The 20351-nt window shown below is 51.9% G+C and overlaps 1 protein-coding gene across 1 annotated transcript; it reads left to right on the top strand.

The window, feature by feature from the left end:
- Nucleotides 1–295: 295 nt before the first annotated feature.
- Nucleotides 296–19987, top strand: LOC103773474 (dual oxidase 2-like; the record flags this gene model as incomplete). The annotated part of the gene is made up of 32 exons (XM_008940842.1): nucleotides 296–379; nucleotides 1927–2091; nucleotides 3170–3357; nucleotides 4664–4865; nucleotides 5460–5626; nucleotides 5711–5771; nucleotides 5910–6006; nucleotides 6198–6285; nucleotides 6582–6711; nucleotides 7040–7203; nucleotides 7957–8123; nucleotides 8316–8434; nucleotides 10080–10217; nucleotides 10511–10624; nucleotides 11221–11423; nucleotides 11680–11865; nucleotides 12266–12491; nucleotides 13174–13267; nucleotides 13487–13662; nucleotides 13930–13999; nucleotides 14481–14576; nucleotides 15826–16004; nucleotides 16819–17049; nucleotides 17293–17392; nucleotides 17510–17559; nucleotides 17685–17812; nucleotides 18033–18186; nucleotides 18321–18553; nucleotides 18716–18874; nucleotides 19036–19191; nucleotides 19276–19404; nucleotides 19865–19987. Coding segments are annotated over 32 exons (4577 nt in total), but the record flags the coding sequence as incomplete, so codon positions are not given.
- Nucleotides 19988–20351: the final 364 nt, after the last annotated feature.

A 20351-nucleotide genomic window follows, 5' to 3' on the forward strand; every position in this document is an offset into this window, starting at 1 on the left:
ACTTCTGATACAATGAGAGAGAAGGAGAAAATGAACATCCTTTGCGAGCAGATAGGTGGGGTCCAGAAATTGATTTGGAGACGTCAAGATCATGATGAATTTCTCATCTTATGCACTGTTTATCCCTCAAAAGGAGTGCAAAACTGATGTAAAAACTGTTTGTACAGAAGGCTTCAGAAAAAATATGGGGAAATATCAGAATATAAATCTAAATCTGTAATGAAGATGCTTGTTTCATGCCTTTTTTTGGTTTTTTTTTTTTTGCTGCTCACCAAGTGGGTCCCATCTCTTCCAGGAGCCCAGGAGAACATCTCTTGGGAGGTCCAGCGCTACGACGGCTGGTACAACAACCTGCTGCACCACAGCCGTGGCTCCGTGGGTGAGTGCCAAGCCTGGGGATGATGGCATGGGATGAGCTGGCACTTTGACATCTGCCTTGATTTACGACTGAGAGAGAAACCCTTTCTGACTTGACCCCCAAACTAGGCAGGTGGCCAGGCAATACCACCTACTGTGGTCCTGAGAGGTGGATGTTTGCACTCAAGGTAGGTCCCTAGATGCACCTAAGTGCCCCGTTAGAGCAGTCTGGAGGGCAGAAGCAGCCCAGCCATGTCTCCCATGTCCTGGCCTTGCCACTTCTACCTGCCACACAACCACCATCTGCAGGCCACGGTGTAGGATCCATCCCAGAGCAGAGCTGGGTCTTTGCAGGGCCATCCAAAATATCCAAGGTAGGGAGGATCCAGCTCTTCACAGGAGTTTCAGTGATGGTCAGAGATCGCAGAGCTGGGAAAAGGCATCTTTAGTCAAAATCAGCATGCAGTTTAAAAATCACTCAACACAAGGCCAGCGACAGAAGAGTTCATGGTTCAGACATGATGGACCTGCTGCTTTTCTGCTCTGTGCAGGACAGATACTGCACTGTTGGGCTGCTATGCAGCCTGTACTGGTCTGTACTAGGACAGGCATGTGGGATTTCCCTGTGCCAGTGGAGAGCTGCTTTCTCATGCCTTCAACCAGCCCATGGGCCCACCTCCAGGAGATGTCCCTGAGCCAGGGACCAGGGTAGATCAGGCAGGATCTTATCTAAAATATTAAAGATTATAAATCCTCCTATTTATTGCAGCAAAGATCAGTCACTTAAATGGTGACACAAGGCATGGTGGCAACTACACAGCTTCCTCTGAGTTTGGATGGCTCTCCAATGTAACATGTGTCATCAGCCCTTTAGTTACACCAAAACCCGTCAGGGAGATCCAGCAGGTCCCTGGCAGACAAGATCTCCCTCTTCCAGACAGATAGAACAGACCTTTAACATTTGGAAACAAACCTATGGAAATTAAACTCAAAACTAAGCCAGTAACTTAGGATGGCTCCCCGGCTCTGGGGAGCTCCAGCAAATGAAGCCCACCCCACACTGTTGAAGAGCCTTTCTAAATGAACTTGCTCATCAGTGAGAAATAACTTCCCACCTCTGGGCTTTTCAGTTATGGGACAGGCAGTGGGTGTAAAGCCAGGGTGTTCCACTCTCATCTTCTCCATTGTCTCTCTGCCTCTCCGGGTGTTCCCTCTTCTGTTTTCTATGGAGTTGGCAGTCACCATGCTTGTGTAGGATTGCATAGGCAAGATGAGTAGCTTAACATCACTCCAGTTACCCACTGTCAACGGGGTTGCACATCAACCAGAGAAGGACAACTGGAAGGGAACATGCCATGGAGGATCCCTCTTAGTTTTAAGAGGGCTGATTCCACTGTTGCAAGAAGTTTTGGGTGTTGGTAGCAAAACCTGCATGTTCTTGGTCACTATAAGTATCTACGCCATCCTCTTGCTACCTTCTGGGACATGCCTGCGTACCCCGCTGTTGGTTGCTGCATCTTCCATCTGTTGGGTGCCACCAGGCCCATGCCATGTTCTTTGGTGCTGCAGGAGCCAGGCTGCCGCGTCTCCTGCCAGCCAACTATGCGGATGGTGTCTACCAGGCACTGCAGGAGCCCCGTGTGCCCAACGCTCGCAAGCTCAGCAACGCAGTGGCACGAGGACCCTCCGGGCTGCCCTCCCACAGGAACACAACCGTGCTGGCTGTCTTCTTTGGTAGGAGCTGAAGCCTGGCACTGGGTGGAAAAATGTTGATTTGAGTGGAAACATGTTGGTTTGGGTGGAAAAAAATGTTGGTTTCTCACACCCCAAAGCCATGCATCAGAGTGCTCCTCACCCACCACTTCACAGCAGAACCAAATCCTAAAGATAAAGCCTTGGGTATCACCATACCAAAGTACTGTCCAGTCAAGAGAGTTTGCATTATTTTTGGGTGACTTTGGGCCATTGCCCTAAATATTTGTTGTTTGAGAAATTCCTAATTTATTTTAGGGGTAGTATCAAAATGGCAAAATACTTGACAGACATGATAAAAGCCACGCTGTGAGTTTGGTAGTTGGGTTCTTCTGGGCAGAACTGCTGCAAGTTGGAGCAGGTTTTGCTGTCACTTGGGAGCTTGGGTCTCAAAGCCCAGGGATGTCTGTCTCTGTGAAATACCCTTGGTTCACTGAGAAGCCAGGCTGAACTTGTCAGAGAAGCAGAGACAATTAGCTCTCCATAAGGTTCATCCACATCCCTGGACACCCAAACTGGGGTGCTCAGCCCCAAGATGAACCACAAGAGAGGCAGATGCTACCATTTAGCTTCTCCCTGAAGGTAGTTTTTCCCATCACACCAAAGCTCAAATGGGCCAATAGCAACAGCAGCCACTGCGCTCAGCATCAGTCTTGAAGGCCATAGATGAGGGCTGCAGGGAAATAATGGCTAAATGCAGAGCCTTGCTCCTGGTGAAGTGGCGGCCACCAGATGATCCCCCTGCCAGTGTTCTCTGAACATCCACTGGCTCATTTTTTTCATCCTGGTCCCTGAATGATCCTATCCTACTCATGAGCTCTGGACAGGGGTATCTGGAGCCCTGCTCCTGTGGACTGGAGCTCAGCACATCTTGGCTCCAGCCCAAAGGGACTTTTTCAAAGTCATGGAGCAAACCAGAAGTGAAGGCAGGAAGAAAACCACCCTTGCTGCAGAGTAGTCCCATGTACAGCTCAGCTGCCCACCATCAAGCGCATCAAGTCCTGCTTCAGATGCTGTTGGCAGCCCTCTCAGCTGCTGACCATGGTTGCATCTCTGACAGGTTTCCATGTGCTCTTGGACATCTTGGGGAGAGAGAAACCTGGCTGCCCTGCTGAGTTCCTGAACATCCACATCCCATCTGGAGACCCCGTGTTTGACCCTGCAGGCACTGGAGACGTGGTTCTGCCCTTTCAGCGCATCCACTGGGCAGCAGAGACAGGGCAGAGCCCCAACAGCCCCCGGGAACAGGTAGGTAGCATTTCCTTTGCTCTTTGCCCTTTGACTAAATTCCTCTTCACCCAACACTGCAGTCCATAGCATCCAAGACAGTGTTTGCAAAAATAAAAGGAGACCACCTCTTTTTTCCTTAAAAATAAATATCTCTCATGTATTTAAACCAATTCCAAGTGAACGCAAAACACAACTTCCAAGGTACTGGTTACACAGAGCAACATGTGTGGTTGCTCAAGGTCAGTGCTTTTATTGGCCAAAGAAAACATAATTACTCTAGATCTGCCCGTGTCATCTATTTTAATGCAAAATGCATGGTTTATGCATGGTTTATGGAGGAGAGCAGAAGCACTTTACCATTTTACTATGGTAAAGCAGGAGCACTCTGTAGCCTCTCTCAGCTGCCAAAGTTTTTATCACTTTAATCAAAATGAGCAAAGGCAGCTCCAGCTGCATCTGATAAGTGACAATTGGAGCCCTGTTACTACAAGCATGAGCTTCTGTAACCAGTTCCTACACTTGTGTTTCTCTAGAAGGTCAGTCATGGCAACGCATGTTTTCAGAGACCAACTCATGTCTTTAATAGCCTATCACAAAACTGAGCCAGTAACTGTCAGAAAGTTGTAAAGCTTTTCTGAATTTCAGTCATTAGAGAAAAAATCCAGATTTTTCCCCAGTTTCTCCATATTTTGCTGTGCTGAAGCTGGGTGTGTTCCCAAGCCCATGTGATTTTTCTTTTCTACTGGAAAGCTTCCCAATCAAAATTATCAAATCAAAATACCCCTTGGAACCTTTCACCGTGATGAGACTAGATTAGCAAGTGTTTTTAGCAGTATTTCAAACCTTAGAAAAATGAAAACTCCTGCAATTTTTCCAAATCAAAAGGGTATTTTCATGAAAACATTTGGCAGGGGAGTTAGCATGCTGCCAGGACAGGGCTCCCTAGAGGGGACAGCTCCAGTATTCCCAGTTTCCCCAGAGGTGGGTTTAGTGTCCTTCAAGTTTGGTCTTGCCTACGTAGGGATTCACAGATGTCTGTTTCTAGCCATAGATCAAAATAATTTGGGGGAAAAAAAACCAAACCAAACCAAACAAAAAATGGGCTTCTGAAAAACCTGTACCTCATCTTTTCTTGTACCTGGCCCTAATTCCAGCAGTTAGAAAATTTTTGGTGTATATATTTGCATCCTGATAACTCTTGTTAAAACAGGGGATGGGGTGGTTGCATTGCAAGCCCCGTGTTGGGGCTTTTTGGACCTTTTTTTTGCACCTTTCCACTGAGCTCCTGTTGCCTGTTAATGCCTGTTCTTTGTGCCTGCCTTAGATCAATGAGGTGACAGGCTGGCTGGATGGCAGCTCCATCTATGGCCCCTCACACTCCTGGAGCGATGCCCTGAGAAGCTTCTTGGGAGGACAGCTGGCATCGGGGCCCAGTGGACGACTCCCAAGGGAGACAGATGGGAAGGTCCCCATGTGGAAGGCACTGGATCCGTCCACGGGACAGGGTGGTCCTCAGGGTATCTATGGTAATGGTGACATCCTCAACAGATTTTCACCTTCTTGGCTCCATCCCTGACCATGAGCAGAGAGAGCAGGACGTCCCTGGAGCTGAGCCCAAAAGGGACCCCTGGAAAGGGCAGGGGGTTTTGGTGAGCTGGGATATGTGGGTCAGGAGTCCCATGGGAGAACAGGCAGTTTCCTAGCCCAAAGGGGAGGAAGATGAGTGATCTGGTGAAGGCTTTCCAGCAAAGATACACCATGAACATAAGGTGCCACATCCCTGGGAGGCAACGGGTCATTTCCCAGCCAACATGCAGAGCCCAATGGTTGCTGGTCCCTCTGGTCCAAGGTGATCTCTGAGGAAAGGAGCTGCTGCTGAAAAAAAAATCTGTTCAGCTTCCTCTGAATTCCTCATCTGCCCGGCCTTTGGTTCATGCTGGGAACCTGGTGCTACTTCTCACTTGCTCAGGCTGCTTGTCTCCCTGGGGAGGGAGGGAGGGAGGGAGGAAGGGCAAGGGAACAAGGGGGTGCTGGGCTGCAGCCACAGGGCTGGGTGGTGCTCCTCCAAAGCTACACCCATTGGTGGCATCCCCAACTGATGGTCCCGGCGGCTCTTGCAGACCTGGGGAGCGCCTGGGGGAACGAGAACCCTTTCCTGCAGGCTGAGAGCATTGCCTGGTTTCGGTACCACAACCACCTGGCCACAGCGCTGGCCCAGGCACATCCCACTTGGTCTGATGAGGACCTCTTCCAGCACGCTCGCAAGCGAGTCATCGCCACTTTCCAGGTGAGGAATGGGACCCCCTGGCCCTGCTGGGACCCCTGACATCCTTCCCGCTGCTGGTCCTGACCCAGCTCCCCTGTGCCCTAGAGCATCGTGCTCTACGAGTGGCTGCCAACCCTGCTGGGGAGACAAGTCCCAGAGTACAAAGGTGAGGAGCACAGCAGGTGATGGTGTGCAAGGAGCAGGGGTTGGGGGGGATCAGGGGAGCTGAGGGATGAGGTGGGAGAAGGATCTTGGCCCCCTTTCCCTTCAGCCTGGCTACTGGACCGTGGCTGCTGCCCCACAGGTTACCAGCAGCATCTGGACCCCGGCCTTTCCCCAGAGTTCGCGGTGGCTGCAGGGCAATTTCTGGCCACTATGGTGCCATCGGGTGTTTACAAGAGGTAGGAGCAGCCGGGTGGGGCTGTGGAAGAGTGGTGCCCATGCCAGGGAAGGGGAGGCCCAAGCTGGAGTGGTGGCTGGGGATGGTCCCTGTCCTTTCCCCACATCCTGCCCCTCACTGGGACAGCCAAGCCCTGTCAGCTCAGGGCAGCCCTGACCAGGGGCTGAGTCCGGCCCTTCTCTGCTGTTCCAGAGCCCCCAAGTGCAAGTTCCAGGAAGTGCCTGGACCTGGCAGCTCATTCCCAGCAGTGCGCCTCTGCAACAGCTACTGGAGCCGAGAGGTACGGGTCCTGATCATGTGGCAACCTGGACAGGGGGGCTTCATTCCTTGCTTTACATTACAGAGGACCCCAAAGGGCTCCGAAAGGGAAACTGCGTGCAGAGGATGACCATCAACCAAGGAGGGCAAGATCCTCCCCACATGTCCAGATGCCACCTTCAGCTGTGGCAGGCTCAGACCTCAAGGTTGAGCTGACATGGAGAAAATGAGCCTGGAAATAGTCTCTGGTTCCCCTCCAAGGTTTTCACCCCTGTGGGCACCTGTTTGGGAGTGTGGGGCTGCCCCATGTCCTGTGAGGAATCATCTGCACTTCTGATTTTTCCTCAGCTGCGGCAGGCAGAGGATGTGGATGTGGACAACGTCTTGCTGGGAATGAGCTCACAGATTGCGGAGCGGGAGGACAACATTGTGGTGGAAGATCTTCAAGGTCTGCACTCCCCTGCAATGCAGCTGATGTGTTGGTGGGGGACCCTCTCTCTGGGGCTGTTCAGGGGTTGAGTTGGGGAGGCAGGTTCCATCACCATCAGCACCCAGCCACATGCTCAGATCAGCTTTAACCTCGTCAATGGAGGTGCAGAGAAGCTGCAAGGCATGTTAAGCATGTCCATGGAACCATCCTGGCAAGGGCATGAAGATGATCTCTGTGTTCAGCATGGCCCATGGCACAGGGACAAGGCCAGCCCAGAAGCTATGGCAGCTGGGATTGCTCCTCTGGCTTTGCCTTGACATCAACATGGCATCAAATCCATCCACAGATTACTGGTATGGACCCCTCAAGTACTCCCGCACCGACTATGTAGCCAGCTGGCTTCAGCGTGGGCGAGACCTTGGCCTGCCCACCTTTAACCAAGCCCGGGAGAGATTTGGGTTGGAGCCTCTCCAGAACTGGGCGGACCTTGCCCCACACCTGGAGCAACAGGTAACAGGGAACTGATCTGGGCACAGAAAGTATGTCGGTCAAACGACATTGGGGCAGTCCAGGCAAACTGGCTTCTCCAGCAATGTGGGAATCATAGAACCATAGAATGGTTTTGGTTGGAAGGGACCTTAAAGATCATCTCATTCCAACCCCCCTGCCACGGGCAGGGACACCTCCCACTAGAACACGTTGCTCAAAACCCCAACCAACCTGGTCTTGAATACCTCCAGTGATGGAACATCCACAGCTTCCCTGGGCAACCCATGCCAGTGTCTCACCACCCTCAGAGAGGAAAACTTCTTCCTCATTTCTAATCTAAATCTCCCCTTTCAGTTTGAAGCCATTATCTCTTGTCCTAACATTCCAAGCCCTCGTCAAAAGTCTCTTCCCAGCTTTCTTAAAGAGGGAGATCAGTGAGCATCCTACCCTAGATTATTTTATGCCCGCAGAGCTGTTGAATTTGGCTAAGTGTAATTACAGGGCATGAATAAATATATCCTGCACTGGTACTAAGTTCCTGTGCTGCTGGGTGCTCTGCTCTTCCTGGAGCACGTTACCCTGGGAGTGATGCTTAGTTGCTCAAATCCAGGCCGTGATCTCAAGGCTGTGTGGGGCTGAGCATCCTTCCAGCTCACTGACACGTGATGCCTGTGAAATGCACGTTCCTCACTCCTCCTGAGTCTCGCCAAGACTTTCTGATTCCCTGGCAGATTTCCCTCTGCTCACTTGTGTGTGGTGGTGTTTTCCGGCCAGGTCCTGGAGAAGGTCGCTGCTCTGTATGCCAACAACACAGCTGGGCTGGAGCTGCTCCCTGGAGGCATGCTGGAGGCTGACAGCTCCCTCTTCAGTGCCATCATCCTGGACCAGTTTGTGCGCCTGCGTGATGGTGACAGGTTTTGGTTCGAAAACACCAAAAATGGGTAAATGCTTCCTCCCCACCTGGCAGATTGACCACTGCTTTGCAAGCCCAAATAGCACACAAAAACTGGTGCCGAAGGAAAAATACATCCTCCAGCTTCCCCGGTTCCTAAAACAGTGCACAGAGAGAATTCCTCCTACTGCTGGCCAGTGACACCTGGGGCCACCACTTGGCCCCACATCTTTTTCCTCAGGTTGTTCACAGTGGAGGAAATTAGTGAGATCCGTAACATCACCTTCCACAGCATCCTGGCTGCTGTCACCTACGCAGACCCCACAGACCTCCAGCCCCATGTGTTCATCTGGCGTGAAGGTGAGTGCTTTGTGCAATGGCAGGATGCAGGGAGCCAACGGCACCAGCAAGGTAGAGAGGAATGCAGGCATCTTGGTGACATGGCCGGTAGCTCAGTGACAGCATTGCATGAATCCTGGAAGGATCTCTGGGTACCGAGAGCTCTGGGTATGAGACCACACCTTGAGTATTGGGTTCAGTTTCTACAAGAAAGACATCAAGGTGCTGGAGCAGGTCCAAAGAAGATCAGTGAAGCTGGTGAAGGGCCTAGAGAACAAATCTTATGAGGAGGGGCTGAGGGAACTGTAGCTATTTAGTCTGAAGAAGAGGAGGCTGAGGAGAGGTAGGCGTTAGTGTTTTCTCCCAGGTAACTAGTGATAGAACAAGAGGGGACAGCCTCAAGCTGCTCCAAGGGAGTTTTAGGCTGGACTTTACAAAGAACTTTTTCACTGAATTGGTTATCAGGCATTGGAACAGGCTGCCTGAGGAAGTGGTTGAGTCACCATCCCTGGATGTTTTCAAAAACCATGAAGATGTGGTGCCTGGGGATATGGCTTAGTGGTGGACTTGGTAGAGTAGGGTTAATGGTTGGACTCGATGACTTTAAAGGTCTTTTCCAGTCAAAGTGATTCTGTTACACAAAAATGCAACTGATGCTCTAGAAGATTGGGCTGGGGTTAAAACTCACCCTCGACCTACCCCACGCTGTCACACGGATGCTGACATGTCCTTTAGCTCCTTCTGTACATAAGCACACACAGGTCTGCAGGTTAAACAGATGAGTGACCCAAAACGTGATGAAGTTTGCAGATGAGTTAAGCTTTGTGTACTGTGATCCCTGATTATGCCCTGGGTGCCACACTGCAATGCCCACTCCTGCCTGGCTGCTTCCCTGATGAGGCTGTTGGTTAAGCAGCACTGCTGGAAGGGATGGCCAGGATTTCCTGCAGATATGGTTGCAACTGCACCAGCTGGCTTCCAGCCTGGGGATAGCTCAGGACTTGCATCCCAGCACATTTTGGGTTCCCAGCAAGCTAGGAGCATCCTAGCATTGATATCTTGATGTGCACCCCTCACCCTGGTACCCTCCTGGGCTGTCTTTGACATGAACTTTCCTCTCCCTGCCAAGAGCCCAAAAGAGTCCTGCTGCCATGCTCAGGGTGAGGTGTGGATACAGCAGTATGTCTTGTCCTCTTGAGATCTTGCCACACCCTTCCCAGTTACCAAAAGCATTTTATTTGGCACAGGTTCCAGTCCATGTAAGGTATTTTGGTTCCCTTGGCATACGCTCCATGCAGTTGTGCCAGGAAGACTACCTGGATTTGCAGCATCTGGATGAGCAGAGGCTCTGAGCCCAAATTTGCCAGGGCCCAGGGTGCTTCTTGGTCAGCTTATCCCATCAGGAGAGGTGATGGTGCTGAACTCCCAGAGCTCTTGAGTCCAGTTCTGTGCTTGGTTTGCTGTGGCAGACAAAGGTTCAATATGAAAACAAAGGTTTTAAACTCCCTAGGATCTGAAGTTTAATTCGAGCGTCCCCATTTTGCAGTGCATTCTGGGTCACTCAGCAACGAACCCAAACAGCACTTAATGCAGAGTTTCCTGGAGACGACAAAGGTGAGATGGGTCAAAGGTCCATGACATTCACAGCCTATCTCCGCCCATGCAGGGGACCCATGCCCCCAACCCCAGCAGCTGACAGCTCAACACCTGGCCAACTGCACGCCCATGATGGTGCTGGACTACTTTGAAGGCAGCGGTGCAGGCTTTGGGCTCATCATCATTGTCCTCTGCTGTCTGCCTTTAGGTTTGTCACTCTATTTCTTTACCCTTCTCCTCTTCTACCAGAGAAAGGGGCTGAGTGTCCAGGGACCCAGCAGGATCTGCTGAGTCTTGGTCACTCCTGAGGACCTTGAGGTAGCGGGGTCTTTGGGCACCAGGAGGGAGCAGGGTTTTATTACTAAATAAATCCATGCAGCATTAACTTGGGGGTGATGGGGAAGAAATAAAACCTCCTCTGCCCCAGTCCCACAGGTGATGCTGCCAAAGTGGGAAGGACCTTTGTGATGGCTCATGCCTCCTTCTCTCATATGTCCTCAGTGACTCTGTTTGTTGCCTGGATCGTTGCTGTTCTCCGGAAGAGAGATTTCAAGAAGCTGCAGAAGAAGCAGAGCTCCAGTGAGCAGGGGGAGGTGACCAGCGAGGCAATATATGGTGAGGTGGCACTGTCAAACCTGTGATGGCATCTGGTGATGCTGCTGAAGTTGGGACACATATTGAGGCAGGGCTGGGCTTGGAGCTTATAACCAGACTGGATGTAAGGAGAACTGGATGTAAGGATGTACCCCAGGAGGGTAATCAAGCAGTGGAACAGGTAGCCCAGAGAGGTTGTGAAGACTCCACACTACCCAAGACCCAGCCAGATAAAGCTTTGAGCAGACTGCCCTGACCCTGTAGCTGGTCCTGCTTTGGGCAAGATGTCAGGTGAGAGAGTCTTCCAACCTGAGCCATCCTATGACCTTCTCATTGTAAACCCTCTCCAGATCACATTTTACATGAAGGAAACCTATGTAGAACAATTTCACCAGTAGCTCCAGGACAAAGACATTATCTCCTTGCTCTGGACACTGGAAAAATCCAGCCTCCCTACTCCATGATCTGTACTTTCCCTGTGTCCATGCACCTGAGCTTTACAGATTCCCTTAATATGTGTCAGGTCATGAAATCACTCCCAAACTGCATCTAGGTGAAGGAGCTGCTGGGATGAGTAGGAGCCCAGATGCACCTTTCCTGCTACTCTCTCCCATCAGCCATGGAGTGGCATGGTCCCAAGACAGACAGCTCTCTCGTCTACATTCAGCTCCAAGCTGACAAAGTGCTCAAAGTTCTGGATGGAAGAGGGTCTGTGCTTCGGAGCATCAGCCTGGAAGCCCATCAAAGGGTGGAGGTGATCCTCTCCAACAACAAAGGGAACAAAGCTCTGCTCCTGAAGAGCCCCAAGGAGTATGACCTGGTGAGTACCATGATGCCTGGGATATGATACCTTCCCCTGGACCCTCCACAGTCCTCTGCTACTGGTCACGTACACTCTGAACTGCTCAGTCCTAGGCATTGTGAGCAGCATTAGGTCCCTAAAGGGTGGCTGTGGCCTTCTGAGAACCATCAGGTCCAGCTCATACCATGGGGCGACCACTCTGGTGAAGAGCAGCAGCACCCACATCCCAGCTGAGCCTCTGCTGCTCACAGCCATTCGGTGGGGTCTTTCGCAGGTTCTGCTCTTCAGCGAGGAGGCAGAAAGGACCAACTTCATTGGGAAGCTACAAGGCTACTTGAAGGAGAGCCACCTTGATCTGCATATGTCTGCGATGAAGGAGCAGAGCCTGATGAAACGGGCAGTCACCCAGGAGCAGAGAAAACAAATTCTGGAGACTTTCTTCAGGCACCTGTTTGCTCAGGTAGGTGGAGGCATGGAGGAAGGTATTTCTATGTAAATTAAGCAATGAATGCTGCTGCTGTTGTTCGCAAGAGCTCGTGAGCCTTGCACAAGGAAGCTGCCAATGCCTTCAGGGCCAAGGGACATTTTCCCTGGCAGAAGACAAAGGGAGTTCTGCTGTGGTGGTATAAGTGTCCAAAGTTGCAAAGAGACTTTTGGATGATGTAACTGAGGTCTCCATAATGGTCAGTAGTGTTTGGTGTGAAAGTCACTTGGTGCAGGAAAGACACGGGACGCCTCCATGGTATCTGCCATGAGTTCTGTGCCAGGGCAGCCAGCAGTCTTAGTGGTCAGGCACGTGAACACCAACCTTCTGCTCTGCCAGCAGTCATGGGATTTCTTTTGTGGGACACAACCTGCAGGTGCTGGAAATTGACAGATCTGATGCCGGAGAGCTCAACTTTGAATCTTCACAGAAGGCAAAGGAGTCTCTAACATGTGAGCTGAGCAGGGCTGAGTTTGCTGAGGCCCTGGGGCTCAAAGCCCACTCCATGTTTGTGGACTCCATGTTCTCCCTGGCTGACAAAGATGGCAATGGCTACATCTCCTTCCGGGAATTCCTGGACATTTTGGTGGTCTTCATGAAAGGTGGGAGCTAGAGCTGATAGTGTTACTTCATCTGTTACTCTCAGTCCTGTTTCCAGGCTCTGGCAATGACACCAGCAGAGTGAAGAACAAGATCCATCTAGCAAGCCAATTCTGTAGACACTCAAGACAGATTAAAATTCCCTTCACTTAGGACATCTTTGATTTGAGTTATGTGGCAGTGACAATGTAATTATGTTTGCTGAAAGACTGTTCATGAGGGGAGCTGTCTTTCGTCACCATAGACAAGCCTCCTGAGACATGTCTCCTGAGACAGGTCTGTCCTTGAGACATGATAATAACTGTATCTGATGTCATATCTGATCCCCTTTATATGACCTCTGGAAAGGTGGGTTCCTAGATGGAGGTGGTAAATGCCAGATCCAACCACAGCAGCTGCCAGAAAAATCACTGCTGTGCAAAAACACATTTTGAGTTTGTAAAATAAGGAATGTGTATCTACCTGATTTTTCACCTTGCACTTGAGAAAGTCAAGTGGATGGGCAACAGGCTCTTCACAGTCAGTTACTTCTCAAGCTGTGATCAGCAGTGGGCTTTCAGTCTTTTCAGAGCTGGGTGAGGCTTCACTGCTGCAGGTCCAGACTCTCAAAGACAATGTTTGAAAGCATCTTTATTGATGAAAACTGGATCTTGTTCTTATTTCACCTCTCTCCTTCCCCACCAGGGTCCCCAGAAGAGAAGTCCAAGGTGATGTTCAGGATGTACGACATTGATGAGAATGGGTTCCTCTCCAAGGAGGAGTTTCTGAGGATGCTCAGGTACTTCTCTCTCCAGATGTTTTCACATTGTATGTAAACACAGACGTCTTTAAAAGCAGCTCCCAGTTTCTGTGCTTTGCTCCCCAAGGGTGCCACGTGAGAGCCCCTGGGCTCAACGCTCCCAACCAAGAGCCCATTTCTCCCATGAAACTGGTCTGCTGTTATCTGAGGGACTCAAGTTGTGGTCTCTGAAGTTCCTGTCTCCCCTCCTTGCTCCAGGTCCTTCATTGAGATCTCCAACAACTGCCTGTCAAGAGAACAAGCAGAGCAGGTGACCGAGTCCATGTTTCGGGCCTCAGGGTTTCAGGACAGGGATGAGCTGACATGGGAGGATTTCCACTACATGCTGCGGGACCACGACAGTGAGCTTCGTTTCACCCAGCTCTGTATTAAAGGTCAGTGGGCAGGAGCACTGGGTTTTCCCAGGCCCGCTAGGGCTGGAGGTGATGGGTATCACCCATTACGTAGCTCCCAAATGTTGTCCCATCAATCTATCCAACCCAACCGTATTAACAAGGCAACATCTGTCTCTCTCTGTGTGACACATCTGGGTCAGCTCAGAGTGTCTCCCCACCACACCCCTGCCCAGGGGAGAAGCTTAAACCTTGTCCACCACCTCCTGCACACTCTGAATGGCTGTTTGTCCTTTTGGTTCCTTAAAGGTGTCCCCGAGGTGCTCAAGCAAAACCTGCACAACCGTGTCTCCTTCTTAATGAAGAGAGATCCAAAAGGGTAAACTCCTCCATAGTCTTGTTGCTGCTGCCATTTATTCTTCTCTTTCCACATGCACATCCTTTCTGATGCACATCCATCCTTCACCTCAGCTCCTCCAACAAGTGCCCACTGGGTGTTCACATGCCTGGTTCTGGGGAAGAGGGATGACCACGGCTGGTACGTGCCCATGAGCAAGCCAAACTGTGCAGCGAGGCTGCTGCCCTCATTCCCAGGCAGGTGGAGGGGAGGAACTGCCTCCTGCAAAGCCCCTGCTGCATCCACTATATGGGGATGGGAGTCCTATCTTGCTTTTCAGAGGAGCAGGTTCTCTTGGAGTGAATCCAGCCCATGTACTGTGCGATTAGAGTTAGTGTGAGCAGGAAAGAACCAGACACCTTCTCAGCTCCGTCTGAGATGGAAAGTGGGGAAATTGAGAAAATTTTGGTGAACCTTTCCTGCAAGTCCAGCTTTGGGCTAAATACAGCTCTATTTCCAACAGAACTATCTCAGAGGAGAAGGCAGACCCAAACCTGGACACCACAAGCCACTATGTGGAGCGAGAAGGGCAAGAGCTGCGGAAGAGACCAGGCAGAAAGTGAGTAGACTCTCTCCTCACCGGGTGTGCTTCTTGGGTTTGGGTTCAGCCTGTTTGCTCTTTCTCATGTCTCTGTGTCCAGCCTGGTCAAATGGCTCTGCTGCAAGCAGCCAGCAGCCCCATGATGGTGTCACAACATAGGAGAAGGATGTGAGACCCTCCCTGTAAAAGATGCCCTGGCCCAGGCAGTCACATCACAGCCTCTTGCTGGCCAAAGAGCTATGGGAACAGCCCTGTCTTGGTGGGGATAGTGCCATAGGAGGGTCTAAGTGATGTGCCTCTCAAAAAAAACCCCAAAAAGTGGCCAACTCCAGCGCCTGGGATTAGTGGTTTTTAGAGGGCATGTCCTGCACGCAGAGAGGGGCTTGGCCTGGTAGATCCTGCCTGCACTTCCACACTTCTGGGGAACACATGAAGAGCTGCTGAGAAAACTGTATTGTTTAGTCTGCAGAAGAGGGGGCTGAGGGGAGAGCTTCTTGTGCTCTACAACTGAAAGGAGGTTGGAGTGAGGTGGGGGTTGGTCTCTTCTCCCAAAGAACCAGCAACAGGACAAGAGGAAATTGGCTTAAGTTGCACCAGGAGAGGTTTTGATTGGATATTAGGAAGACTTCTTTTCCTGACAGTGGTGAGGCATTGGCCCAGGGTGTCCAGGGAGGTGGTGGAGTCATCATCCCTGGAGGGGTTCAAAAAACATGTGGACATGGCACTTGGGAACATGGGTTAGTGGTCATGGGAGTGCTGGGTTGATGGTTGGACTTGATGATCTTTGAGATCTTTTCCAACCTTAATGATTCTATAATTCCTCTGCTGCTGGTTCACCCAGAGTCTGTCGGCAGGAGCTGCAGTAGAGACTCATCCTCACTGCTGTGTCAGCTGCAAATATTTCTACAAGGAAGCAGTTAATTTATGGTCAGAATATCCTCATTTACCTTTATAGCTCCAAAGACCTTCCCTTATCTATGGATATGTCTGGAGATTGAATATTACTATAAAAATTATCTTTTCTGTTTCTTATCTACAGTTTCATTTATGAGTCACTATCCACACATTTGTGATCAGCTTTCAAAAGTGCGTAGAAATCAGGCTACCCTTAGATCAATCGCTGGCACTGTGCTCTGCAGGTCATTGCCATCAACAGCATGGTGACGTCCCAGTGCTGTGCAAGGAGGAAGACCCAAATTTGGGCAGCGCGGCCCTGGGCCACGCCTTGACGGTGAAACCTCAGCACCAGCCCTCCTGTATTTTCCAGGGTGAATCCATACCAGCTGCACTTGTACACTGAAGCTCAACGGAAGAAGTATGAGCGGAACAAAGTTCAGCAGAAGATCCAGGAGTTCAAGCGCTTCGTTGAGAATTACCGGCGCCATATTGTCTGTGTGGTCCTCTTCTCTGCCATCACAGCCGGAGTGTTTGTGGAGCGAGCCTACTGTAAGTGCCCACCCAGCCCTGCTGCCCCAGACACCCCGCTGGTTGCACAGGGCATGCTCAGGGTATGAAAGGTCCCAGTACCTCTTCGGACAACAGTGTTGGTCTTCCCCTGGAATAACCAAAGGATTACTGAGGTTAGAAGGGACCTCTGGAAGGGTCTGGTCCAGTGCCCTGCTCAGAGCAAGGTCAATTTCAAAGCTGAATCAGGCTGCTGAAGGCCTTGTCTAGAGAAGGTCTGAAGAGCTCTGAGATTGGAGCTCCTGACACATCGTTAGGCCTGTGCTAGTTTTGGACCATCCTCCTTCTGAAGAGGTTTTATTTTACATCAAACCTAAATTTCCTTCAGTGAAACTCATGCTGTCAGCTCTCATCTTTTCACTGTGCATCTCTGAGAAAGAGTTTGGCTTTAAGTGGTTGCAGACAGACACAAGTTCTTCCCTGACCCATCTCCTCCAGCCTGAACAATCAGACTTTTCCCCTGTGTGACATCCTCCAGCATCCACCCATCCTGGTGACCTCCACCAGACTCATTCTAGTTTGTTGATCCCTCTCATATTAGGATGCCCAACTGAGGACACAGTACCAAGGTGTAGTTTCACAGGACCTGGCAGAGGAGGACTATCCTCTTACTTGACCTCCAAGGAGACCCTGTTACCCAGCAGCTTTGGGGGGGTCTCACACAGCGAATCATGCCCCTGTCCCCACACAGCTCCATCCCTGGTGGCCGTTTTGTTGTAGACCCATCCAGGTGGCAGGAATGTTCATGGCCCTCAGCGTCAGGCACATTGACACCTCCTCCACTTTCTCTCCCCAGACTATGCCTTTGCATCCCCCAGCACTGGAATTGCACAGACCACTTTTGTGGGGATCATCATCTCCCGGGGATCTGCTGCCTGCATCTCCTTCATGTACTCCTACATCCTGCTCACCATGTGCCGCAACCTCATCACCGTCCTGCGGGAGACCTTCCTCAATCACTACATCCCCTTCGATGCTGCTGTGGACTTCCACCGCTGGGTTGCCATGGCAGCCCTGATTTTCTCAGGTAAGTGGGCTGCTGAGCGATGTGCCACCCACAAACCACAGCTAAAGCAGGAGGACCAGCCCATTATGGCACAGCAGAACCAGGCAGAAGCTTGAAGACCTGTATGGAGCCTGCAGAGACACAGATGCTCTGGACCAGAGAAGAGGGGGAATCACCAAGTCCCTGGGCACATCAGCAGAATCTGCCACATCTCCATCCACAGCAACAGTGATGCTTTTCTCTCTTGGTTTCTGTCTCCTACAGTGCTCCACACTGCAGGTCACATAGTGAACGTCTACATCTTCTCAGTCACTCCTCTCAGTGTGTTGTCCTGCCTCTTTTCCAGTGTCTTTACGGATGATGGGTAGGTGAAATTTAAAAGACAGCCCAGACAGAGCGTCCTGGGCATGGTCAGGAATGAAAGTGGGAACCAGGAGTTTGCTTTGGCCACTCCATGGTGCTACCTCTCGCCCCTCTTCAGGTCACAGCTTCCACAGAAGTATTACTGGTGGTTCTTCCAGACTGTTCCAGGTGAGACCACCTAGATGGCAGATCTGCATGGCTGTGCAGCACTCAAGTTGGGCAGCTTTCTGCCCTATCCAGATGGAGCCCCTGTTGGGCTGTCCTGACCCCCTTGGGACCTCCCAACCCCTCAGGCATGACAGGAGTGCTGCTGCTTGTGATTCTGGCTGTGATGTATGTGTTTGCCACCCACCACTTCCGACGCGTCAGCTTCCAGGGCTTCTGGACCACCCACCACCTCTACGTGCTGCTCTACGTCCTGGTAAAGCACTTGGGTTGGGAGGCAAGGGTGGTGGCGCCAATGCACCGCAAGCCCATGGGTCAGACCAGCTGATGAGATAAAATAACTGGGGAAGTCCCAAGGGAGCTGGTGGCCCCAGCTGCAGCTCCCTGCTGCTGCTGCTGAGTTGCCACCGAATCAGCCCCGGAGCGATGGCTTGCTGTGCTGAGCACCGTGCTGATGGAGGCTGCTCCCTGCCCAGATCATCATCCACGGCAGCTATGCACTGATCCAGCAGCCCCGTTTCTACATCTACTTCATCATCCCAGCTCTCATCTACAGCGCAGACAAGCTGCTCAGCCTGAGCAGGAAGAAGGTGGAGATCAGTGTGGTGAAAGCTGAGCTCCTGCCCTCAGGTACCACAACATCCCTGGTCACACGGGGGCTCAGCCCAGGCTCTTCACAAGAGCATTGGGGGCTGTAGCGATGGAGGAACCTCCACCACTCAATGTCTCCACTGGAATGAAGTTCCCATCCCCATCTACCCCAGGTGTCACCCACCTCCGGTTCCAGCGGCCACAGGACTTCGACTACAAGTCCGGGCAGTGGGTGCGTGTCGCCTGCGTGGCCCTGGGCACCACCGAGTACCACCCCTTCACCCTGACCTCGGCACCACACGAGGACACACTGAGCCTGCACATCCGGGCTGTGGGACCCTGGACCACCCGCCTGCGGGAGCTCTACTCCCCAGAAAGCCTGGCCCTCATTGGCAAGCTGCCCAAGGTAAGACCCATGCTGCTTCTCCAGGGATGGGGACATCCAAGCCTGAGAGCATCTTGGCAATGGGTTGTGCCCAGCCCGAGGTGCTTATCCAGCCCTGAAAGTGGCCAAGACCTGGGCAAGTGGAGGCAGGAGATGATCTGCTGACAGCTGGCTCCCTTCCAGCTCTATCTGGATGGGCCTTTCGGGGAGGGCCACCAGGAGTGGAACAAGTTTGAGGTGTCAGTGCTGGTAGGAGGAGGCATTGGGGTGACACCCTTCGCATCCATCCTCAAAGACCTGGTCTTCAAGTCATCCATAAACTCCAAGCTGCTGTGTAAGAAGGTAAGAGGAAGGATATGAAAGACAAGAACCCTCTGGAGATGCCTCCTGCTGCTGCTAGGCTCTTTGGGGGTAAAATCCTTCATGATCCACCTGAGAAGGTGCCCCATGGATATGTAGAAGAGTGCTGACCCCACTCTGAGCCTCACCCCCATGTGCCACAGATCTACTTCATCTGGGTGACGCGCACACAGCGGCAGTTTGAGTGGCTGGCAGACATCATCCGTGAGGTGGAGGAAGCAGACAGGAACGACTTGGTCTCTGTGCACATCTACATCACACAACTGGCCGAGAAGTTCGATCTGCGCACCACCATGCTGGTGAGCCTGGCCACCCGCCGAGAAGGCTGCCATGCTGTGCTGGGCCACGCTGGGCCATCTGACATGCACTGATCTCTGTTCCAGTACATCTGCGAGCGGCACTTCCAGAAGGTGCTCAACAAGAGTCTGTTCACGGGGCTGCGCTCCATCACCCACTTCGGGCGTCCTCCTTTCGTACCCTTCTTCAGCTCACTGCAGGAGGTGCACCCCGAGGTCAGTGCGTAGGTGGGGACAGGAGGAGGAGCACCCACTCCAGTGGGCCAGTGTGGAGGACTGGTTCCAGCCTGTCCCCAAGGCCCTGGAGTCCTTAGTGGCATCTGCAGTAAAGGCTGGGCAAAAGGGGTGTATGAACCCCACTTTCCCTCTGGAGGCAGGAGGAGCTGCCAGAGACAGCAATGCCCAGAACCAGTCAAACACCCTTTGCTATGGCAAGACCCTGGCTGCAGCCACTGCCAGGAGCTGGTAGAGACCTTGGGGTACCACGTCCTTCCTCCATGGCCCCAGCAGCAACATGGGGAGGTGACAATCTCCCCAAAAGCATCTTCAGGCTGGGACAGACAGCTTAGCCAGCATCTGTGCCCAAAGCTGCTGGAGGGCAAAGGGCTGAGGGTGGCTGGGGTGAGAGGAGTGGGTGCTGTTGGGTTTGACCCCTTTTGCTCCCTCCTTTCCCCAGGTGCAGAAGATTGGGGTGTTCAGCTGTGGTCCACCTGGGATGACGAAGAGCGTGGAAAAAGCTTGTCAACAGCTGAACAAGAAGGACCAGACCTACTTTGCACATCACTATGAGAATTTCTGACCCTACCCTGTGTGTTCAACCCCAGCACCTGCGTGGTAATACTTTGGGTGGTCACGGTCCTAGGCTCCCACCCACCACCATCCCTGGAAGTAAGCCATCCATGGCCAAGAGTATGGATGCTGAGACCCGTAGAGCCTGTGGTGCACCAGTAGAATGTTGCCACCCCAGCATTGCTCCACCCATCTCTAGTATGAACCCCTAAGCCCAGGGCATCCTGCTATCATTCATGCACTCCTGCAGCCCCCTGCCCAGGGTTGGCCTGGCACATTCCAATCCAGAAAACTCAGTGTTTGATTTAGGCCCAGCTCTCCCACCTTAATTCTGCAAGACAGAGCTCGCGTGTCTCCAAACAGCTTTGGGGAGC

The sequence above is a fragment of the Merops nubicus genome, unplaced genomic scaffold (assembly GCF_000691845.1).
Source record: "Merops nubicus isolate BGI_N331 unplaced genomic scaffold, ASM69184v1 scaffold9305, whole genome shotgun sequence".
Taxonomy (NCBI): Eukaryota; Metazoa; Chordata; class Aves; order Coraciiformes; family Meropidae; genus Merops; species Merops nubicus.